The sequence below is a fragment of the Pteropus vampyrus genome, unplaced genomic scaffold (assembly GCF_000151845.1).
Source record: "Pteropus vampyrus isolate Shadow unplaced genomic scaffold, Pvam_2.0 Scaffold1000003592, whole genome shotgun sequence".
Taxonomy (NCBI): domain Eukaryota; kingdom Metazoa; phylum Chordata; class Mammalia; order Chiroptera; family Pteropodidae; genus Pteropus; species Pteropus vampyrus.
The window spans coordinates 26,881-50,721 of record NW_011917994.1 but is presented as its reverse complement, the minus strand read 5'-3'; the positions used below and the strand labels follow the sequence as shown (position 1 = coordinate 50,721).

General features: G+C 46.9%; 1 protein-coding gene across 2 annotated transcripts; it reads right to left on the bottom strand.

The window, feature by feature from the left end:
* Positions 1-995: 995 nt before the first annotated feature.
* On the bottom strand, positions 996-22,068 carry ACSM4 (acyl-CoA synthetase medium chain family member 4). 2 transcript variants are annotated; one of them, XM_011387359.2, is made up of 14 exons: positions 21,750-22,068; positions 18,276-18,527; positions 16,252-16,462; positions 13,204-13,411; positions 10,308-10,451; positions 9,464-9,620; positions 7,572-7,651; positions 5,999-6,122; positions 5,254-5,334; positions 5,016-5,117; positions 4,445-4,572; positions 4,252-4,351; positions 2,549-2,668; positions 996-1,410 (listed from the first exon to the last, which is right to left on the bottom strand). In XM_011387359.2, the coding sequence occupies exons 2-14, from the start codon at positions 18,474-18,476 to the stop codon at positions 1,324-1,326; spliced, it is 1,743 nt and encodes a 580-aa protein (XP_011385661.1). In that variant the 5' UTR covers positions 18,477-18,527; positions 21,750-22,068; the 3' UTR covers positions 996-1,323. The 2 variants fall into 2 exon arrangements, with proteins under 2 accessions (XP_011385661.1, XP_023382835.1); XM_023527067.1 differs by having other exon boundaries at positions 4,493-4,572.
* Positions 22,069-23,841: the final 1,773 nt, after the last annotated feature.

Below are 23,841 nucleotides of genomic sequence, written 5' to 3'. Positions count from 1 at the left end.
ACGGAGGAGCGGATTCGGGTGACTTTATCAGACGTGCTTGCTCCTAGACAAACATGACATTTGTTTCCATAGTTTGGGACTCTGGGAATAAAATGGGCCATGTGCTTACAGAACACACGACTGTGCGGAACCAGGTTCCTTTTGCTTTATGAAAGCTGCTACTCTACAAAAAGATTTGGGTTTAGTAGTTTGTTTTAACCCCCTTTTGTATTTGTCTGTCTTTGTAAGACCTGAGTGTGACGAGCTGTTCTCCCCTGGCTGGAAAGTACTGTATTCTGTCGGACTGCATTTGTTCATTGAATGAGTTGTTTTCAGGTTTACAAATGTTTATGTTCACCGACATTTGAGCATGTTACTTACAGATGATGAGATTTCAGGGGTGGAATTCAGTGCTTTTTGTTGTTAAATTTTGTTTAAAAACATTGTGTCAGTTTCAAAAAAAAAAAAAAAAAAAAGTCCAGTTCAGTGTTATGGTTCAGTAAATTTGCTTCGCTTCATGGAAGAAAAGTGTTAAACTTGGTATTATAAAATATATTTCTCTAAAGTTAAACATACCTTCTAAATGTTATTTTTACTTGTATTTTGCTTTTGCTATGGCCAAATATTGAGCTTGTTTCTCAGAGTTTCTGATTTTTTTCATTAGAATTAAAATAAATTTGTTTCTTAAAGATTGGTGTTCTGTACTCTCTTCCTGCCTCTTGGTAATACAATCTCTTGCTTGATAGTGAATACATGTATCCTAAAAATGTTTAAATATCAAGTGATGCATGAAAGTCATGACATTATCCTAAAAAGTAAATACACAAAACTTTAACTGCTCTCGAATAATTACTCAAAGTGGCCCAAGCTTTAGATATTTTACAGTGAATTTGCTTCAACATGAGTGAAAGGACTTAATTAAATTCACTTAATGGCTTTTGAGTTGTTTCTCATTTTAACATTAATATTTGATCCCACCTTAAAGAATTAGTAATATATAAAAATGTTCAGCAGAATTCTCTCTTGAACATTTCTCAGTTTCAATCTTTATTTTGAGTTAATCACACACAAGAGAAATGTGTTGTCCACTGTGCATTTCCAAACTTATTTGACCCCTGCAATTTTAAACGCTACAAGTCACAATCATTTCCTTTGTCGGTTTGGACATTGACAATTCTCTTCTCAAAGATTTTAGATTTCTGTTTACTTGTGGCTAAGTACAGAACACAAACTTAGTTTTCAGCCAGGAATCATCTTAAGCCTTTTAAAGAGTCGTTGCCGAATTACGAGAAAGCAAGGACTAAGAGCAAGTGCAGCGACTTGATGCCTCAGGTTCCCATCACGCTAAATTCTTCCCCATTCGCGGTCCCTTAAAACGTTGCGTTTGATCTTCCCAGTGACTGTCTTTGGGAGCTGCTCAACAAATTCCACCTAAGCAACAAAAACATATGACGAGACAGTCAATTCTGTTTCGATTACCCCGACTGTCAGTACAATAGGAGAGTGCTTTCCTGAGACTCAGGCGTTGAGTTTCGGTCCGGGGTTACCTTAGCCTAAGCTCACTGAATGTTTTTGGACAGGAGAGACTTGCGTTTGTACATGTGACAGCGGGGCTTCCTCATCCTGGTTTTTAGTGCCGATCCACCTGTATGCTTTCTTAGAAGACGAATCCATTGCTTCCCCCCACTTCAAACTAGACCTTGGCCTCTAATCCCCCCAGGGAAATAGCCACATGTAAATGCCCAGAGAATGGTAATTCTTGTGTTTTGAGCTTCTAAGAGCTGGGTCCTGGAGGTTCTGTGGAGGATTTTTTGGAGGTGATTTTGACTATACGTAATTTTCTCCTTATGCTTTCACTTGATGGTAAAAGACCGTTTCCTCAAGATGAGACTTAACTGTAGTTTAAAACATCCTCCACCCTTTTTGAAAGTCACCTGGTCACTGATTCAGAGAATTTAAGGGAGAAAATTTAACTAGTTAGGTTGAAATTAACCATCTTTTAGCCGATGATGCCACTTGAAATGGAATTCTTATGTCACCAACCAGCAGGATTCCAGGGTAGAAGAACATGCAGTACTGTTCGTGTCTTATAAAGAGTTTTTCTTAAATCCTCCCTTGAAGTTCGCAAGAAAGATTCCACAGTTTGCATAAATTATCAAGTGACCGAATTTAAGTCACTCGATAATTTGGTTACTTGATAATTAAAGGCATGTGCGTTGAATGAGTAAGGGCCCAAGAGTGCTATGGTAGATGAATCAGGTACGGTCTTTTTACTAGAAACGGTCTGCCACCATTTTTTTTTTTTCACAGAATGGGACTGATTAGTCCTATAAGGATCTTTAGTTATTCAGTTTTGCAGAGCTAATCAAAACTTGTGGTTTATCAAGCAATCGTACTGTCCCGATATAAAATATTTTAACGCAGAGTTCTTAGGGCTAAACAAGTTGAAATAGGTGTCTTCTACTTATATAATTTGCTATCCTGAAGTCACAAGCTAATGACACTTATACGCTTCCTAGCTTAGACCCTTCTCGGTAACATACACTTAACTTTTGGGCGAAATACTTGCCTTTCTTGGGTACTTGTAAGGTGCAGTTGATTCTTTCACATGAGCCTGAAGTTCAGGAATTAATTTCTCTGGGTTGGATGATTTAAAAGACGCAGATAAGACAACAAAAGCTTTCACCACCTGCAGGAGGAAAGTCAGTTCACATGGAGGTTTGTTTTTCAGACCCAGCAGGAGTTTGGAAGGAAATGCTGAACCCGGGTACTTATTTCTTAACAGCAGCTTGAGTGATGAATGCAAATGCCACAGATCACCTCTGAACAACGCTTGGATCCAGCAAATGAGGTTTTGAGACCTAACTCCAGGTCAGTTGCTTGTGGTGTGAGGGGTGCAGGTGGCCACTTGCTCCAACAAACCCAGACTCTTAGAAGCTTACAGTAAGGGTACAAACAGAGGTTGTAGAGAGTGCTGGTTTGGAAGGGGCTTGGGGAACACTAAGGAGGGCTCGTGTGCCCCGGGAGATGGAATCTCGGGAAGGATCCATCTAAGTCGGAAAGGTCTTTCTTGCCTGATAGTTTTTGCTTGTCTTCGTAATTGTATTTAAAACCCACCACTGAGATAATTACTGAGTTTGATTTAAGTAGTAATCACTCATACATTGATTCTAATTGGTGTTCACTTCTGCTGATTGGCCGAAATCAATTATATTGAGAGAAGGAGAATATGGTGTCAGGGGCAAAATACTTTGGAGGCTGGGATCGTTGAGTGTGGCATTGGAACGGGAAGGATGAGTACGGGACCCAGAGTGTCACTGCAGAGGGTCCCTGGTGTGTGAGCACGGGGCAGAGACAGAGATGTGGGACGCCGCCGTCAGGTGAAGTGTTTTGAAATTTCGCCTCTTCGTGAGTCTGCAGGAAACGTCCACGGGGAAAGGAGTCTCCTCCCCGCAAATGACACGGCTTCCCCCGGAGCTCCTGCTCCTGCTGCCGTTCCCCTTCCACTGTGTCCTGAGTAGGCTTGGGGCTTGTTTGGGACCCCGGACGCAGTCTCCTGTTTGCCTCGTGTCTGTGAGAACATTGACTGAGTTCCGTGCCAATCGTGCACAGAGTGCAGTCTGCAGCTCTTTGCTTGTGCGGAATCGATTGCCCCTTTCGAGTCACAGCACCGCGATTTTCCTGTGGGGAGGACCCTAACTTCTCTCTGGTGGGGTGACCACTAACTCCTACCTCCCATGACCGGCATGGGCCCCAGGGCTGGCCCGTCGGCCTGCACCGGACCATCGTGGTTAAGGTGTGGTCCGTGATCAGCACAGGCCATTGTGGGAGTGCCTGGAAGCTGCTGGAAAGCTTGCCGTGTCCTTCCCTGGGGCCCGTAAGCTCTGCAGGTCACAGTTGGTGCCTGTCAAGTAGGAAGAACCTGCCCACGTGGAGGTGACATAAGGAACGACTGCGCCCAGAAATGGAGAGAGACTTTGCCGACTTCACGCGAACCCGTGGACGGAGCTGTACCCAAAGCCCTCACCTACGTGTGAGCCAATATGGTCATTTGTGTTTGACCCTAAGTCACTTTGGGTTGAATTTTTGTCACTTGTCACCCCTAGGACCCTAACATCCCCTCTGGGACACGATGCCTTTGTGAAGTCGAAGCCTCGTGCACATCTCGGCCACACGTGTGCCTCACGGGAATTGCAGGACGCTTTAGAGTGGTCGAGGGGACAGAACGTGAACACGCGAAGTCGCCACGTTAGTCGGGGGCATGGGCCGTACCTCTCCTCTGACCGGGTCTGGGCTGCTGACGACGGCCGTTTCGACGACCGCCGGGTGCTCCATGAGCGCGTTCTCCACCTCGAACGGCCCGATGCGGTACCTGGAGGGCGACAGCGGGCCTCGGGTCACGACGCCGCCTGAGGACCTCTCCCCCCGGCCAAGGGTCACCTCCCAGCAGGGCCAACGTGCGGACCCGGAGGTTATGATGACGTCATCCGCGCGGCCGACAAACCAGAAGTACCCGTCGCTGTCCATCCTGCCTCTGTCCCCGGTGAGATAAAAGTTTCCTCTCATCGTGGCGGCAGTTTTCTCCGGATTGTCCTAGGGATCGAAGATGGCGTGGGGGATTAATTTGGTCGAAACGGCAACGGGGGTTGTGGCACCCAGGGACGGACTGGTACACTGCACATTCTATTTCTAAATGAATTTTTATAGCAGGTAGTTCCTGGGACAGAATACAAAAGGCCTGGGAGGATAATAAAAAGCAGGACCTATACAACTCCCTCTCCCTGGTGGCTTGTCCAGTCGTGCTCCCTGGGGACGAGCCCTGCAATCGCTTTCATGCACATAGAAATTTATCGTCACAAGGTGTAAGGGACAGATGATCTCGCCCCTTTACTGTTGAGGAACCAGAGTGAAATTTTGTGACTTGTCCCAGGGCACGTCGCCAAACATGACGCATGTGAGATTCACCCCGAGCCCGTGTGACTCCCTGCACCCCCTTTTCTGTGAGATTGTGAATAGCGTGTTCTCCACTCCCGTACCTCGTATTTAGAGAAGAGGTAGAAGGGCCGTGTAGGCGTCAGTCTGATGGCAATCTCTCCCTCTTTGCCAGGTGGCAAGGTGTCGCCATTCTCATCTATAATCTAGAATGAAAGAAACAATCCGGTTCTTCAAGTTTTCTTTTCACAAAACGAACGTGGGTCGGGAAGGGTTGTATCATGAACAGCAGAAAAGCCCCAAACTCTGTCTTCTTCAGTGAGGCGATCAGACGTAACCCACCTGGACGTCGTGCGGTGGAAGTCCCTTCCCCATCGAGCCTGGTTTAATCTTTTGTCCTCTGCGATTAGCACAAATGACTCCCTAATGGGAAGACATGTTTTCTGTGAGTGTGTAAAAATTCATTTTCAGTAGTTATGTATATCATGACAGTGAATCTTACGACGCAGTTTTGACTGATTTTCCCAGTCTGCAAGCTCATACTCTGAAATCTATTAGTTTAGACCAGTGATTCTCACACTTGAGGGTTCTCAGAATCACCTGGAGCGTTGTTAAACCCACATGCTGGGCCCCAGCCCGGAATTTCTAATTCAGTAGGTCTCGGGGAATTGGGGAGGGGTGAGGGTCTGAGAATTGGTATTTCTACCGAATTCCCAGGTGCTGCCAACACTGCTGGTTCCAGGACACGCTTTGAAACCCACCCCTTTAGACTAAGGGGTCCATTAAGAGCAGCTTGGAGTGAGTGTAATACAGGGGCCTCTCAATCCCGAGCACCTCCGAAATGTCCCCCGTGTGGGGAGAAGACAGGAAGACTACGGAATGACCATCGTTCCCCTTCGGCCACACCGAACGGTGACTCAGAGGTTTTGGTAACTGCTGGCAAGGTGAGGTGCCCCGGGACGCTCCCTAAAGCTTCAGAGCACAACAGGGACTCTCCTGGGGTGCAGTTGACAGTCCCAGTGTCGTGTGACAGTCCGGGGTTGAGGGCTGCCGGCCTGATCAACTTCAACGCCGCCGTTAAACCCACCGACTCCGTCTGTCCATAGCTCTCGTACAGCTCCAGGCCCGTCTGCGTCTTCCACTGTTCGCCCACCTCAGGGTTCAGGGGCTCCCCTCCTGCCATGCAGTGGTGAAGCTTCTTGAATTTGTATCTGGAGAGACAGTGGTTGGGGGTTTTGGGGGGAGAAGTCTGAGAAGATAATCAGGGTGCCCTGGCAACAAGCGGACGAGCTGGGAGAGCCAGGTCTTGGGTTTATCCAGGGAGTGTTTGTCACGCACCCCCCGTCCTGTCAGACGTCGTTCTAGGCATGTGGACGCGTTGGCGATTAAAACCAAGCGTCCTGACCAATCCGACATTTTATCAGATTTTTAAGGAGGAGAAAGGTAGGGGAAAGGCTACTGATGAAATCAAGCACTTCTGCGAGCCAAGTGATGTCACGGTGGCATTCGATGAGCATTGACTGTGTCGTGAGGGCTTCTGGGGTGTTGTACAGTCCTCGCAGCCCCTATTTTACAGATGAGGAGACGGAGGCTGAGGGAAGTTCAAGAACTTGCCCAGGGCCTCGCAGAGGACACAGGGCCGCGTTCGGCAGCCCGCGCTCTGCACCCACCGGCCGTCAGGTTCCCAGCACTGTTTATGCTGCGTTCCCACCGCAGCCCCACGAGGCGGCCCTCCATCCTCTCTCGTGCTGGGACTTCAGAGGACTTGTCGGGGTCATCTGAGTGCCTGAGGTCACACTGTCAGTAAGGAGCAGGCCCCACCCGTTCGACTCTGAAGCTCGAGCTTTCAGCCACTGGCCTTCCCACTCAGCCGCCCCCAGGCCTGGGGCGAGAGAGTCTGCGACAGCCCGACTCTGACACCGCGAGGTCCTAAATGGGCGGGAGGGCATGGTGGGACAGGAGTCGTGCCCACTCAAGTGACCCTTGAATGGCCCTTGAGTTACTCCTGAAAGGTGAGCAAGACACTCACGCTGGAGGGCCACCAAGGAGCTGGCACTAAAGAGGACGAGGGAAGGTTCACGTCCACTTATCGCGTCTCTCGAGGTACCGTCCCTCCCGGGCGTCCACACCTGGCGGGGCCAGGCCGGGCCAGCCCGCACTACCTCAGTGTTTCTCTCTTCCTTTGTGTCTCCTCAGGGATCAAATTCCTATTACTTAAATAAAGATGCATTGCAACTCCACTGGATGTTCAGGTGATTCGGCCAAATTAAATATTATCCTCAAGTCATAGACTTCATTAGGTCCTCTTCAAGGCAGTGTGAATGTAGTTGTGGTGGGGTTTTCGGGAGGGGACATGGATATTCTGAGACAGTGGGCTCTGGTTGTTCCTGCAAATTGTTCCGTTGCCCCTGGAGGGTCCCTCTGTTGATCTCAAACTGGGGGGCAATTTTGCTCCCCCAAGGGACTTTTGATAATATCCAGAGACATTCTCGCCCCTCACGACTGGTGGAGAGAGAGGTTCTACTGGCACGTAGTAGGAAGAGGCCAGAGTGGAATGCTGGCCGACATCCTAGGACGCACAGGACAGGCCCCGAGGGTAGATTCTCTGGTCCCATTATTGCTTTTGTTTGGCATTCAAAGGGAGGGTTCCACCCAGGTACCTCTTGAGATCTTTCTGCACGAGCATCCGGTACACAGTGGGAGCACAGCACAGGGTCGTGATGGGGTACGTGCTAAGCGTCTGGATGATGGAGAAAGACACGGATGTCAGAAGCGGTTCATTACAGGCCACGGTGAGAGCTGATGTCTGCGACCCCTCACTGTCTCATTTTCACGTGAGCCCATCTCATAGGAATAAGAAAGCAAATATTTATTAGTTGTCGCCAGTGACTGTAAGTCCATTGGGAATTTTCAATTATTGGGAAGAATAAGTGTATGTGATAGTCATAGACATGCACAGTCAAATTCAACAAAAAGCGAATTTCAATTTAGAACATCTCTAAAGTATGAACCGGTTCATTCTACCCTGAGGCGGCAGATTACCTTTCGTGATGGAGTTTTAAGTAGTGACTACTCGGTAATTAGTACCAGCTCTGCACCTGTAAGACAGCCCACCAAAGCCTTTCCATCACCGTTTCTGTAAAAGATATCAGTCCTTTTGAGGGAATTGATGACGTGCATCAGAAAAGCATTTTTTCCAGGCCTTTTCTTAATTGTTTAAGACTTAAGGCTCATTACACTTCTAGTTCCTTAAAGTCGAAGAAGTCTAAATCTGGAGAAATGCTGATGTTTTACAGATCCTCTTTCTGAGAGGTCCCACTGAGTCACGTGATGAACTGACAATTTGTATTAAATTTAAGCATTTGAGAGAACACCCTCGAGATGTGTGTCTAGGCGTCTGGATCATCATAGAGCAAGAGTGACTTTTGATCCTTAAGTGCGCATTGCTGCTGTGTGTGCTTCTGACCGTTTTTATTAAGTGTAGTGCTTGTCACTAAGATTAGTGTAAATCCAGAAATGTTTTTACAGCCCTGAAAATACACACATTGTCTCTGTAAAATAAGGATGTTCTTATTTAATATTACAGTTAGTAAGATATATATCATTGTATTAATATATCAATCATATTAATGATTACTATGTTATTAGCATTAATATATCTTAATATAGTATTAAATAAGAATTATTGATATTAATATGATGTAACATTAAGTAAGAATATTAAAATAAGGATATATGTTAAATGTTTTATTTAACTATTATAAGGTATTTAATATTTTATAAAAAAGGATATTTTTCTGTTACAGATGTAAGTTTTGAAACTGCCAAGTCAACTTATCTACTGCAGGGCACTTTGTAACCCGTGTAGAGATTCCAGTTCTTATGTCACCCTACACTTCTGTTCAGACCTCAAGCCATCTCCTCAGACCTGTTCGCACAATCACAGGGTGTGTATAGCTTCCCCCCCCCCACAGGTGTGCTGTGTATTTAATAATGTGCGCTTCTGTAAACTTCATAGATTTTTCATGCTTGAAAGATAATTACCCAAGCACGCTTTTCTAAATGCTAAAGCAATACGATACCTCCGTCTAGCTGTCTCCGGCAGAGATGGAGGGACATGCCTGGTTTCGAGAAGAGTATTGGGTTCTGAGAATTAATGGTGAGAAGCTTGGGGTTGGGGGCAAAGGGGGACCCCGCGTTCGGTCCCCACACAGGGGTTCAGATCTGACAGTGATTGTCTTTGTTTCACTAATCAGAAACCATAGCTTTGTCTAGACTTGAGACTTCTAATTCGTTTTTGAGAATCAGAATTTTAAATGGCCACAGAGTTAGTGACATTAGCAAATCTTGAACAACAGAGGATGTCGCGCTGGAGTGTGACAGGTGTTCCCTCTCCACGCAGTCAAATAAACTGAAAAACCAAGTCCCCAGAGGCTTTGCCTCTTGAAAAGGAGTGATTTCTGTAAGGCCAAGGAGCCCTGTATTCTAAGGAGTCCTTTTTCTGTGGTTTTGGGGTGACGAGTTAGAGATGTACTCAGACATCACAACTTACGTCTAGGAAGGCGTCGGCATCAAACTGGATCATGTGATGCGCAAAGATACAGGCTCCATAAAGCCAGGGAGCGAACAAACTGCCGATGGCGGCCTTGAGCCAGCCAGTGTCGGACATGTTCCATATGATGTCTGAGGACTTCAGGTCTAGCCAATACCTGAATGATGTGGAGAAGTGACAAGACAGACCAAAACAGAACGGGAAAGCGAACAAGCTGGTATCTTTCAGGACTGGCCCGGGAGCCCAATGGCTACAGGGAGGGGCCAAAAGAAACCGCAAGGCAGGATAAGGGGTTCTCCCTTCCACTTTCGTAGAGGACTTTTTTCTAATTTCTAGGTAGTCTGGGAGTAGAGTGGGAGGCTGGGTTTGGCATAGTTTCCGGAATTTTTCCATCGATGCGACAAATATTTATTGAGCAAATGTTATATGCTAGGCACGGTGAGCAAAAGAACAGAGTTCTGCTCTTTTTAGGGAGCTAGATGGCGCATAAGCTCACATTAAAATGAGGAAATGCACAAATCAGTGTCGTAATTTCAAATAGCCGTACGTGCTCTAAGGACAATGAAACAGTGATGCGCTCGTTTTCGGATGTCTAGGAGGGCCTTTCCAGGTGGGTGAGTCTCCCTGGCGGTGAGGACAAGGAGTCAGATGTGCTCCTGTGGGGATCGAATGAAGTTCTTGCTGCATCAGTCAGCGGGTTGGGCAGGGGCGTCAGAGCTCTGTTCTGGAGATGTCACATGGGCGATACCCAACAGTCACATGGGCGATACCCAACAGCCATCCGTGTAGAGGCGTTGACTAGGCACAGAGAGGCATTTAGCAAAGACAGGGTTCTTCTCCCTACCTTCCAGAGATGGTATACCCAATCCCGAGGCTGCTCTGTGAGTGCAAGGCCATCTTGGGAGAGCCGGTGGTCCCGCTGGTGAAATAAATGGCCATCGGTTCTTGACTTGCGGTCTCCACACAGCTGTGCTCTTCAGAGGCGGCTCTGGAAAACAGGACCCCCGAGGTGGTGGCCGCAGATGGCAGACAAGTTTAACTCTGATATTCCTCCCTTAGCTCTGCATGTCCACACTCTTCATACTAGAAGGTCATTAATAGTGAACCTAATCCAGAGCCTGCGTGAGAGGCCTTTTTCACGAACTCCTAAAGGAACTGGCAGGTCATTGCTAAGCCTGTCTGTCTGTCTGTCTCTCTCTTTAAAGTCCATCTCTCTGTAGGCCAAATGGCACAATCTCTTTCAGTAATAGATGGATGTGTATTTTATTTAATCTATGAATTTTTAAAAATTAGTACTGAATTTTTATAAATGGCTATGAACTACTCAGGAGTTTTTGTGATTTAAAGAAAGGTCTTTTGGCATTTGAATCAAACTTTGGAATACTCTTATTCAGTATCTTCACTATCGCTGGCAGACACAGTCCCTTAGCAGAGAGCATCCCTTTCGTCCTCCTTGCACTGATAAAACTGATTTTGTTCAGGTGTCAGGCAGCGACGTGCGTCATAGTAGACCATTCCCTGTATAGCTCGGGAGGTCGGGGGGGGGGGGTGGAAAAGTGAAGGGAAGACAAGGGAAGGGTTCATTATACCAGGATAAAAAAGAGAAACATCAGTCTGGTCCATGATTTTGACCTTTCCTCCATCCTGTTACGAGTATTCTGGAGTGTGTTCATGGACTTCTATCCTTGGGAGGCAGAAGGAGGGTGAGAAGCCTTAAAATGAACTCCCTGGATAGAGACAGACTCTAACGATGTGACGCGAGCCCTCATTCCTCCTGCGTGTGGTTTTCTCAAAGACTGGCCATCTGTTGGCAGCGATCGCTCTGCTTGCCTTCGTTTTCAGAGGAGCGCTCCGTGCGTTTGTGGAGTCAGACACTCCAAAGTTGATCGTTTGAAGTAGGGACTCCCCTTATCTTGAAAAATACACCCCCCTCCCCAACAAATGTTTAAATTTCATTTTGAAATTCACGTTGAGTTCAAGGTCCATCCTGTCACTTTTGTGGTACCTTTAAGGTTTCTTGGGGACTCAGCAGAATGTGGCAGTTGTTTATGACAGGGGGCCTCTGAAGTGGGGGTGCGTATTGCCCAGGGGGTTTGCAAGACAACTTGGAAGAGGAAGAAAATAGAACCTCAAGTTACATGTATGCTTTTATTCATCCTTCAAAATGCCTATTTCTTATATTTGCGTAATGTTCAAAAGTACATGTATGTAATTTATAAAGAAATATATGTATCTGAGGAGTGTGTTAAAAAATATTTTACCGATGGAGGAGCTTATTCAAATAACCTGGGAATCACCGCACTGCTGAATGACTGTATCTACTTGATAATAATAATGACCATAATTATCATTACTGTAATATATATGGAGCAATTACTCTGCCAGGCATTATACTAAACATTTCACATTTGATTCTTCTCCAACTACACTATCCTTATCCCCATTTGAAGGAGAAGATACAGAGTTTCAGAGATGTCACTTGACCTACCCAAAGTTACACAGTCTATAAAAGGCAGGATGCACATGGGCCTTGGGAGAGAATTTGGGGATTGATCGATAGGATTTGGTTTACACTAATTAGTCGGATAAAATTTCATTCCAACAAAAAGAGAAAAACTGGTCTATTATTCAACAGGCTTTTCGTGTCCCCTTTCTATAAGCTTCTCTGGAAGAAGTTTTTCTTAAGACATAAGCTATTTAACAGCTGTATGAACAATAAAACCATTCATTACCATTTTTCTTCCCCTTTTATTTAGACTGCGGAAAGTACTTTCTCCCATATTAGCTTATTTTGTCATTAAATAACACTTGAGATATGCACAGTATAATGATCCCCATTTCACATATGAGGAAAGCTGAGGCTAACCGATCTGTTTTGTTCGTTCGTTCATTCGGTAAATATTTCTTAAACACCAGCTATATGGTAGCAACTGCAGATGGAGTGATCAGCTACACAAACAGTGCCTCTGCCTTCTTAGAGCTTACCTGTTGGCAATCTTTTTCTGTAAAAGGCCAGATAATAAATATCTGAGGCTTTGTGTGCCTTCAGGTGTCTGCTGCATCTACTCAACTCTGCTCTTATAAGAGGAAAGCAGCCATAGACAGTATGTAAACAAAGGGGTGTGGCTGTGTTCCACTAAAACTTGATTTACAAAAACAGATGTCTAGCCAGAACTGGCCCCTGGACCCTAATATGCCAATGACAGGTATGGGAGAGAAAGAGACGGTAAATGACTGGTCGTGACATTCAGCTAGCGTCAGGGACTGTAAAGAAAACAAGAGCTGACCGAGTAGCTTGAAATTCTACTCTACGTAGGGTGGTCAGGGACAGCCTCGCTGACGATGAAACATCCGAGCTGAAATCTGACAGGAAGGACCCAACTGTGAAAGGGACCAGGGAAGAGCATGCCAGGCAGGAGGAGCAGGTGCAAAGGCCCTGAGGGAAGGCATGCTTCAGGAACTAAAATAGTGGCCACAGGGGCTCAAGGCAGGGAGGGCGTTGGGAGATGCGTCCACGAGCTAGGCGAGGGCCAAGCTATGCAGGACATTCATGGCAGGCCAGGTGGGAACGGGAAGTGGAGGCAGAGCTGCCTTCCCCCTGCCATCGGGTGATTCCTTTCTGGGAAGGAGCCCAGGTCAACCCATGGCATTGCTCAGTCCTCGGAGGCAAGGCGACTCTGAGATGCAGCTGTGAGTGGTACTGGTTCTGGAACCGCAGATGAGGATGGGGAGATACTCACTGAAGTAATTCCTGCAAGCTGAGCCACCCCTGCCGGCTGCGTGGAGACACCTGGAGTTTGGTCTTCAAGTGAGGACACTCTGACACGATGGACTCCACGGCTGGGATCACCTCCTCGCTGGCCACGACGCACTTGGCCTTGGATGCTTGCAGCCGGTAGAGTATGTCTTTTGCCGTCAGCAGGGTTGTTCCCGGAATGAAGACCAGCCCTGGGGAGGAGAGGGGGCCCCGAGCTGAGTGGAGCTGTTCTCCATTCCGTGACACCGTGGACTGTGGACACCTGGGCTTGTGCCTGGGTGGAGCGGGGCTGCGGGATCCGGCCTTCTGCCCCCCTGCCTGTCCTCCAGGGACCTGCCACAGATCCCCGATCACTGCGAGAGCCTTAGAGCCCTGCCCTCAGAGTCTCTCAGGCCCTGGGTCTAACCCTGTCCTTGCAACTCTCTAGCTTTGTGACTTTGGCTTGGTGCTCGCTCTCTCTCTGCCTTCCTTTCCTTACCAGTAAAGTGGGGATAATTAATAATAGTAAGTGTCTGGCACACAGTAGACATTGTAATGGCGGGCTATTACTATGCAACATTTTCTCGAATATTTATATCATTATTATAGAACGCAAATAACAGCTTACACATCGTAACACATTTTCATGAACACGTTTGAACCAATGGTCTCCGAAGTGAGTTTTGCGAGATAATTCACAAGGGATGAGAAAAGAAATTGAAAATAAAAACAATGCATGGAAATCCTTTTATCTCTTTTTTGTATATATTTTATAGCATGCATACTCTATTAGCGCAGAACAATATAAACCACCATAACCAATGGGGGGGATGTCGTCTCACATATTCTTATACAAAGCCTGTGCAGCCAGAAAGCCTGGAGTCCGCTGATTTAAGGGACATGTAGGTCTGTGCCGTCATTGCCATTTGATGGCATCTGAGCCTGGGTCACGGCAGGTGAGTGGCAGAGCCGGCCCTCAAGCCTCCCCACGGTCTGGCCTCCTCGAGATGTGCCCTCACTGTTCGGGCCATGCTTCGTTTATCCCACCTCCCTACTGCGTTCTAAGCGCCGGCCTGATTCTGTGCTACTAGCTCCTTGCGAGAAGAACGGATGTGAGAGAATTAGAGGGGCGTCAGAGGCACGGCGGTGGGCACCGGCTAAAGCGAATCACTGGAAGAAAGCGGAGTGTGTGCAAAGCGTTACCGAGCACTTATTATGTGCCTGGTGTCTCACTTAAGATTAATCCCAGTGTAGAGATGACAGCCAGTCCTGGGGTCGCAAAGGTAGCAAGTGGCATAACCAGGATTCAAAGACACATCTGAGATGCCTAAGATCGGTACCACAAATCAAGCTGTTTATTTCTTGGCGAGGTCCCTGAAGTCAGCTCAACAGGGAGAGGTAGAGTTGGATTCCTAGGAAGGAGACTTTATTTATCGAATGTATTTTAAGAGCGCTTACGTGTCATCCCCTCTTGAAGAAATGAATAAGTAAGTGATGACAAGGAAGTTAACTAGAACGCCTTAGCTCCGATGATCTCGGATCCTTCCGCAATCCAAAAATATAAGATTATTTTCCAAGGCAGTTATTCGTTCGGGCTCAGTAATAGTAGTCCTGGTGTATTTAAACCATGAACGTGTTCGATGGCTGGATATCTAGCTTGGGAGTTAAGGGGGAGGTTTCCTTCTAGCAGATTTTAGACTGTACATACTTTACGGCGTAGTACACGCCTCTCAACGTTCGCTCAGAAGAGTTAACTATTTTGAGTTAACATAATCCCCAGCTGCTTGATGAGCATCTAAGTTAATTAAATATTTTTGACCATTCAATCTGTGGGTTCATTTTTAATCTCTGCATTTCACAAATTACGTAACACATGTTACATAATACTAAATGCATTTTTATGACAAATAAACCACCTTTAATCTTCTAATGCACAACTGGTTTCACATTTGCAAGTTCCTTTTTATAGTGAATGCGAAATAAATTTTATGTATTAGCGTTTTGATTTGATATTGGGAGCCAGAGCATCTTTCAACACCGTTATGAAATCCTTATAATTGGCCTTTTAATGATATCCCATCATTAAAGGCATTGTCAGTTTCAATTAGCAATAAACACACCTCCACCAGACTTTAGACTCAGCTAAGTTATAAAATATTTAATTATCTCTATATAGCTTTCAATTTTTCTATTATCGATCATATTGCAACAAGTATCTTTGTGTTCAACACAGTAGTACAGAGAATGCTTTGATATTCTTATTTAGGTTTAATGGAGTTATACATGTCTGGTCGTGGCAAACGTTTTCTGTAATGGGACAGATAGTAAATATTTTCGGCCTTGTGGGTTGTACCATCTCTGTGTCAGTCAGCAGTCCTGATACAGAGCAAAAAGAGGCCACAGACACGTAAATGAGGGAGCATGGCTGAGTCCATGAAAATCTTAAAGCTTTATGATGAAACCAGAGCCACCCCATGGGCCATGGTTTTCTCTGACCTCTGCCCTAGAGGTGGAAGCAACACCGCAGAATTTTATTTGCGGTACATTATAAATTACTACTTCGGGAGAAAAACGTGTCATTCAATACATTCGTCTGTTTGCCTGGGAAGAGGTAGAGCTGACATATTCTAACAAGTCCTTGCATGCTAAAATGCTCTTTCTTAAAAATATTATTATTATTATTATTATTATTATTATTATTATTTTATCTTTTGTATTTTCATGTCAGGGAGAATCCAAATGCATTCGGTGAAGTCAATTCTGGATCATCTGGGTGAATACATCATAATCCAGCACTTCCAATTGCATAGCTTGCTAGCTGTGTGACTTTGGGTGAGGATCTTAACCTCTCTGAGCCTCAGTTTCCTCTCATGTGAAATGGGCATCACAATAATACCTGCCTTTTAAGGTAGTTGCTATTATCACAGCATGATTGCTCTTCGTGTTAACTCTTATTCTGCCTGTGTAAGCCTGGCTTCGGTCAGAAGTAACAAGTGAGCTCTCAGTCTCTCTGTCTCTGCATGGTCTAGCAAAGTTCATCACTGGCACTGACCTGTTCGCATACAAGCCACGTTTACAAGCCACCACTCTGGGACTCGGGGCAGAATGACGGCCACGCGGTCACCTCTCTCTAGGCCGCAGGACTTGGTGAGTACATTGGCCGCCTTGCGGGACAAGGAGCCCAGTTCTCCGAAGCTCCACTTCACCTCGTCCCCTTTGCCATTCACCCACCACAGGGCTGGGTTGGCCGGTCTCTCTCCTGTCTGGTTACGGGCACACGGGAAAGAGAGGAGAAGGCTTAGATGAATGGTCACCAGGTAGATGGGACATCTACTGTTATGTCCCCTCAGCATCCATGTCTGTGGAATCAGGTGAGAGCACCCCGGTTCGTCTCTGGGGGACGACCCTTCTGCGGAATACAGCCTTGGCGAGACAACCTCGGGGTGCTCACCCTTCCCTGACCACCACGTGGGCATGGGACTCAATATGGGCCACTTAGAGCTTCTCTCCCAGACACTCCAAGCTTCCAGCCCCATTTTTTCAGTTCTCCCATATCCCTCCAATCAGTTTCTCTCTTGCTTAAGTTAAATTCTGTTCCATCCACATAACCCTAGCGGATGTGCCTCCGTTGATAGAAGCATGACATTTGTTTCTGCCCAGAAGGCTGGGGTGGGTTTCATAGGAAATGAAGAGCAGGGTGGTGGGCCGTGCAGGTGGGGACAATGCCAGCCCGACTGATTGATTCGATTCTACACGGTGAGTCCTGTGGACTGCAAACCTTTCTTTTATGTATCTCCCTGGGGAAAAAATGACTCCCCGTCCCTTCCCCTATGTGCGATTCTCATTTTACTGTCCCTCGTTGGAAAAGACTTCCAAGCCCGCCTTCCATCTCACTTTCTGCGAGGATTTTCTTAGCCAGCGCTTCTCCTGGCTGACTTGTCTGAGCTCAGGTGGCACTGTGCTCACAGTCCCGGTGACGCCGTGACATCGTCCTGTGTTACAGATGCATCCCTACCTACATACGTGAGCACCATTAGGTCAGGGCCCGGTTCAGGTGCCTTTGGCATTGGTGACTTTGGAGAAGGAGCTTAACTTCTGCGAGATTAAGTTGCTTGTCTTCAGTCCCCAGGTGGTGGTGGGGATTTGACGAAATAATATAGGTCAGTATTTCTTAATCTTTAGTCATTCGAGTATCGCGAAATTTTGCAAGATCTGTCTACACCCGTGCTATTGTTCTCTGTATTTTTCTTTATATCAGCTCACTTGTGTACATTTACTTAAGAAGGGAAATGTGTTTAATCACCACCATAACTGGAAAATCAGTACTGCTTGCCAAAAGGAGTTTACTGAAAAATAAGCACATTGCAAACAAAATATGCTCTTAATTTGCATCTAGAGATCATCAACATCTACCTGATCTGTATGTTCTAAAGGGAGTTTAGCAAGTGTCAGGAGGTATTAAAACAGAATGGGCTTAAAGAAAGACTTTCCTCTCTCACAGGAAGGACTGATTCAACGTCACTTAATACTGCGGATATTCGGAAGCACAGGTCTTGCAGTGCATTTTGTAAGCGCTGAGAAGTAGAGAGTTTAGCTCAGTGCCTGTCATGCGGTGGGGGTCAGTGAGCAGAAGCCTTGACCCCAGGCTATACTGCAGACACTCTGTAAGGCTCGTTGCTTTATTCTTCTCAACTTCTGATTCTCACCTAACTGCTCCCACGATGACTGCTCGTAAAAGCAGAGCACAGATCACTCACTGTGTCTTGGATAAGCCCGTGAGCAGCCCCAGTAAGGGTGCGGAGAGCCAGAGCTACAGTGTAGCACGAGAGAAAGATGAAGGAAAGGAAGCGTGACTCTGAGTGCCCATGGTGAAGGGGACAGAGGAGGCTCCGGAGAAAGGCAGCCATGCGTAGCTGAGGCCCAGAGAGTGTCCCTGGAGAGAGAGGGGAGAGCAGCTGGAAAGCAAACTAAGGGAGCCAAGACGGATGAAAGAATCGAATCAAAGTGCAGAGCAGACCCCGCAACAAGGAAACGGAAGGGGCATCGAGCATCTAACGGGAGCTCTTCATCGTCTACCTTCTCCTTTTGGGACCACTGGTCCAGCACGTCCCCAGCAAAGTTAAACTTCTTGGGCACTGGCTTCTCACAGAGAGTTATGGCTTCGAAGTCAGCAAGAGTCAGAGGTGCACATAGCCCATGGACTTTGTGAAAGAACCGGCCAGGTGGCCTGGTGAGCCAGATGGATCTGAACACCTGGTAGCAAGAGAAAATCTTCATGATTCCCAAAGGGGCCTGGCGTCGGGTGCAGGCGTGGAAGTAGCACAGGGCCTGTGGGGAGAGGCGGGTGGAGAGCGTTAGTGTCTCCCTGATGCTCTGTGGTAGGATTGGAAAGTGGGCTTGCGTCTCTGAGCCCCTGGGAAGTTGGGGAACCCCTGGAGAACACCCCATCCTTCTTCAGAGCTGCAGCGGCCAGCCACTGACCAATCTCCCCACCAGTGGAATCTTCCTCCTCATTCGGTCTCTGACCACATTAGCCTGAAAACTAAAAAGCCCCGCCACTAAGGAATTATCAAGCCCCTGTCTTCTGTCTCTACCTTCTCCCGAACCAAACAAGAGATAGTATTTGCTGCCCGGATTGACATTCAAGGGCCCCTTCTTCCTGCCTTGTCCTCTGTCCTAACTGTATTTGCAAATTCCTCTACTTCTAGTAAAAGCAGCCCATTCACTTTTCATGAATGTCCATTTCCACCACAAACAATCTAAAGTCACCCCCTTGCTTCTGGCTACCCCTCCGGCCTCTCTCCTCCAGCCCTCCGTTACAGGTGGTTGCAACCCTTGTTGATCTAGGTCGTGGTTCACCCTTTTTCAGGCCATAGGACTTTGGAAAAATTGCTTATCCCTCCTGCACCTCAATTTCTGATCCCTTAAATGGGGGAGAGTATAATAACTCTGTCCCAGGGTTATTGTGAGGATTGAATAAGATAATGTATGTGAAACGCCTAGCATGTAAAAAGTACCTTCACATCGTTAACTAATGTTTTCATTAAGATTATTTTCATTAGTAATGTTACAATATAGTTTCATGGGATGAATCATGAGACCTGGGCTTTACTCCCAACTCTTTCAAAACCAGCTTGGTGATATTGGTAAACTCACTTTCTTTTACTGGACAGCCATCTGTAAGCTAACATTTTTTTTTTCTAATTCTGTGATGATTTCTTCCTTTGAATTTCCATAACATGCATCTATACTACTCGGGTGACCGCTGTCTATTTGTATCATTAATGATCGTTTGGAACACCTGTGCCCTGTCTCTCTCCCCTCCCGAGACGGCGTGGGGAGGGGCGATGTCTTGCATCCTCCACACTTCCCATGATGCAGCCCTTCCTCACTCATGTAAACCAATGTTTACTAAGTGCTTCTGTAGACCAGGCACCTTACATTCCTGGTATCATTCCCATTGCGACAAGTTTGTGAGTCTGGTACTGCGATTATCTCCATTTCAGGGATGGGGAAACCGAGCCCCGTGTAGCTTAAGTAACGTGCCCAAGTCATACATCTCATGATGGCAGAGCGAGCCTTGAAGCTGCTGGGTCTGACTTCAGAGCTCGCCCGCTCAGCTGCCCTGCTTTTCAGATGCTTTGTGCTGCCTTTTCCAGTGAAGGCTCCTTGCCGAAGGTGAACTCGCTCGCCCCGGTGCCCTGCAGCTGCCTCGCACGGAATGGAAACATCTGCTGGCACAAAGGGTGCCTGCGGCTTCGGGGTGTTGAAAACATAGAACCGAGAGAACAAAGGCACAGGGCATGGCGCCCCGTCTCTGTGGCTCCAGGCCCGCTTTGCTGCTCAGAGTGGCGTCTGGATTACGGAGCAAATGCAATTGACTGCGACCCAGAAAGGGCTGTTTATGGCAGCACTTCTGGGATCGAACTCTACAGTGTCAACATACGAAGAAGGGGGAGAATGCCTACGGGGCGGTTTTCTGGAAGTGTGATGGAGGCATCATGGGTAAGAAGGGGTGCGGGAGGTGGAGAAAATGAGGGGCCGTGCGCATGATTTAGCATATCGCGAAAACGAGACCCCGTCCGAAACACACACGCTCACAGGCACGCACACGCGTGCTCACACACACATGCCACACACTTGCATCGCTCTGAAGACCTTTGCCAAGCTGCTTAACATCTGCAGGTGTCCGTTCACCTGTGCAATCGGAGTAGTGGTAAAACTTTCTTCACTGGCTGCTCGTGGGCCATAAGTGGGCACCTCGGCACCGGGCCAGGTATGTGACCAGGATTCAACAAGTGCCGCACGGTAAAAATCAAACGTCAGTACTCTGTATGGCAGGGGCTTTAGCTGCTCGACCTACGAGCAGCTAGACGAGCCGTTGGATTGGAGCCGCTACCGTCATGGCGACGCATCTCATCCCTGCCTCTTTTAACACCCTGTCCCTGTGCTCCAGGCTCTTGGGGCTGCACTGAGCCCCCATCGGTCTGACGCATTCTAGCCCTCACTTCCATCATTTCGATCTCTCTTGGTCCGGCTTAATGATGAATTGTCAAGACTCTCAAGATCTGGGACACCTAGGACATTCTTGCTTCCGGAGGAGCACAGTGCAGACAACATAGCAGGTACTTTGAAATGTAAATCTCCATCTTCTCCAAAAACGACGTTTTTTTGAACCGTTCTTACTTCCCATACCTCCATGGACAAACTTTCCATTTCTTAACAAATCATCAGATCAACATACCGACATATCCAAAACTAAGTTTCATAAACAGATCTGATCTGAATATACATTCCATCATTTCCAACAGGAAAATAGGTCTTACAAACACAATCATTGGTAACAACATACAAATCAAGATATCACAGAGTAGGATCTTTCAGTGAAACTGAAAATGTTCCTGCCGGCAACTTTTCCTTCTGTCTCTCTCTGTGGCACGCATGGGTAAGGTCACACGACTCTGAGGAGCCGCCGGTGTGCCCTGACCCGCCGTTCCCCATCCCGGGATTCCGTGGGAAGTTCAGGCGATTCCAGGGTCAAATCTCAGGGTTAGAACATTACCTTTGTAGGAATATCTATACGTGCGTTCAACAAAACATCCCCCGACCTCAGCCCCGATCGAGGGTGATTTCTGAACTCTCAGTGACCCCAGACCTGACATGGAGGAAAATAATCACCGTGAAGAGAGGTTCGAGCGTTTGGCGCTCTCCCCGTGTGAGGTGTTTCTGCACACCGTCCCGCTTAGTTCTCAACGTGTCAGGGCCCGAGACCCTGAGAGGTGAATCACGTACCAAAGGACATTCACCTGGCAAGCAGCGCAGCTTCCAGCCCTCCAAAGCCAATGCGAGGAAATGCTGTCACAGATTTCGCCATATTTCTACCGACCTTTGTACAGGTCCATTTTCCCGTCTAAAGGGCACTTCCCCAGCTGGGTCTGAAGTGACCCAGCTATGGCAGGACAATGGGACTCTTCTCTCATTGCTGCTCTGCAGATTTAAATACACTTTACTAGTCACTTTCACGTTACCACATGTATTTTTTTTCCTTACCAGAAAATGATGTTATTGATCCCGAAAGGCCCCTGGCTCTTCTCAAGGACTCAGCTCTGTATCGGCCAGAAAACTGTTTTCTTTCTTGTCTTCCTTCGGTGGCACCTATGCCATCGGAGCCCCAGTCTCTGGTGTGCAGCTGGGAGGATGCTAATTCCCCAGGAGGAGGTTCGTGTCTCTGGACACCTTGTGGTTAAAGGGATAGTACAACTGGGAGGAGAGGGAGGAAATGCAGGGTCAGCCTCCTCGCGGGGTTCAGTGCCGAACAATGGCTAAGCTCCAGCCTATTAGCGGAATATTCTCGTCCATGAGGATCATATCGTGATTCGTTCTGCTCACGTGGCCTGTCGATGAAGAGCAAGTTCCCTCTCATTGGCCGACATTTCTAATCAGTACTTTTCTCCTCCTGTAAAAATGCCTGTTGCATGTTTACAGGCCGTAAAACAAACGACCTGTAAAACCAGTGGCCTGGAAATTCCTCCCCAGTGCTTCCCAATCCTGAAGCTTCCACTTTCCATCCTGAGAAAGGAGGCACCTGTGAAACCTCAGACATAGGAATCGAGTGCCCCTTGCATGGACACTGCAGAGGTATATAAACCGTAATCGATCTAACCAGAGCGAGCTCGTGCATGGAGTTATTAACCCCACGCGCTCCGCCGGCCTAATAAATTCTCCTTCCTCTAACAAAGTGGTCTGAGTGTCTGAAATCTCCATCGGAATTCGCTACCTGGCCGTCATTTAAATAGAAACCGCGGTGGTGCAGGGCTGGGGCAGGGCAGCGGGTCGCCGCAGAGAACCTGCGAACCTGTTCCTCTCGGCTTTATTTGTTCACTTACACTGAGTGTCAGCCTCCAGGTAGAGGCTGGAGGTGACCTGACAGAGTTTGTTTTTCTCACCATCGACCTCAGGGGCCTGCGAGTGCTTTCTGCCCTGTTCTGCTTGAATGTCATATATATATATATATATATATATATATATATATATATATATGAATAGCTTAGCACTGTGACTGGCACCTAGAAGGTGATCAGTTTTACGATCGCCATCTGTGCAGGGGGCGGGCTGTGTGGGGACCATGCAGAGGGGAGTAAACCAGAGCCCGAAGGCGAATACTTGAAAGAAAACTGTAGAATCAGGTTTGCATTATACAAGGGGAATGGCTTTCATCAAAAAAAAAAACAAAAAACTTTTTTCTTTGAAATCTCTAACTGGAGGGTCGGTGTCCGAATTCTCTGGGTGTGAGAGGGCATCGCAACATTTATTGAGTCCTACCCTTATGGGACACCGAGCTGGCAAAGTGATTTACGGGGATGATCTCGCCTAACCTGGTGGGAAGCAAGGTTGTTATTACTGTGCCTTCAAGTTCGGACACAAACAGTGGCCAAGAACACCTAGCTGGTAGGCGGCAGGGCCAACCCTGGCTCTGTAACTCTACGTTTTTCTAGGACATGGTAAATGTGTTGCCTCACAAAATAAATAGGGTTTGTTTGTTTTTTTCATTCCCAAGGCTAATGCAATCAGACGTCTGTTGCAGGAACTCTCCTCTAGCATAGCTGCCTCTCAGAGCCGCCATGCCAAATCGTCTTCAAATGACACTTGAAAGCACTTCAGAAGACCGTTCTTAAAAACAATCTTGTTCTTCAGACTATACACCCCGAGAGGGCAGGAGCTCCCGCGGCCTAATTCACCTCGGATGGCATCTAAAACCGTACGTGGCACAGGATAGACCCACGATAAATATTTGAGGAGTGAAAAATATATTTATCTATTATTCGGATAATCTGTAGGCACCCTGGGTTTTCTCTCTCGATTTTCATCTTCTGCTTTTCTGAATTATGTCCAAAAGGAAAGAATCTAACATTTCTTTGAGCACCGATGGTCGGGTGTTGTGAGGAATATATATACACATAGCACTAGTTAGAGGTGCAGATGCAGTTAGTTAGATGTTATAATTATCAGTGTCGTTATATACGGTGATAGAAATATAGATATCGATCTAGTTATAAGTAAAGAACTCATATATGATATAGTTAGAGGTTGTGATATTGATATAGTTATAATTATTGGCATTATTGTGGATATAGAAATTGAT

What these genes read in the sequence shown, in the direction of transcription:
- ACSM4 (XM_011387359.2), bottom strand. Translation starts at nt 18,476, where the DNA reads ATGAAGATTTTCTCTTGCTACCAGGTGTTCAGATCCATCTGGCTCACC. An exon ending in TTCCACCGCACGACGTCCAG is followed by an intron (nt 5,118 to 5,253) that starts GTGGGTTACGTC and finishes CTTTCATTCTAG; the next exon opens with ATTATAGATGAGAATGGCGA. An exon ending in ACCTCTTCTCTAAATACGAG is followed by an intron (nt 4,573 to 5,015) that starts GTACGGGAGTGG and finishes TTCGATCCCTAG; the next exon opens with GACAATCCGGAGAAAACTGC.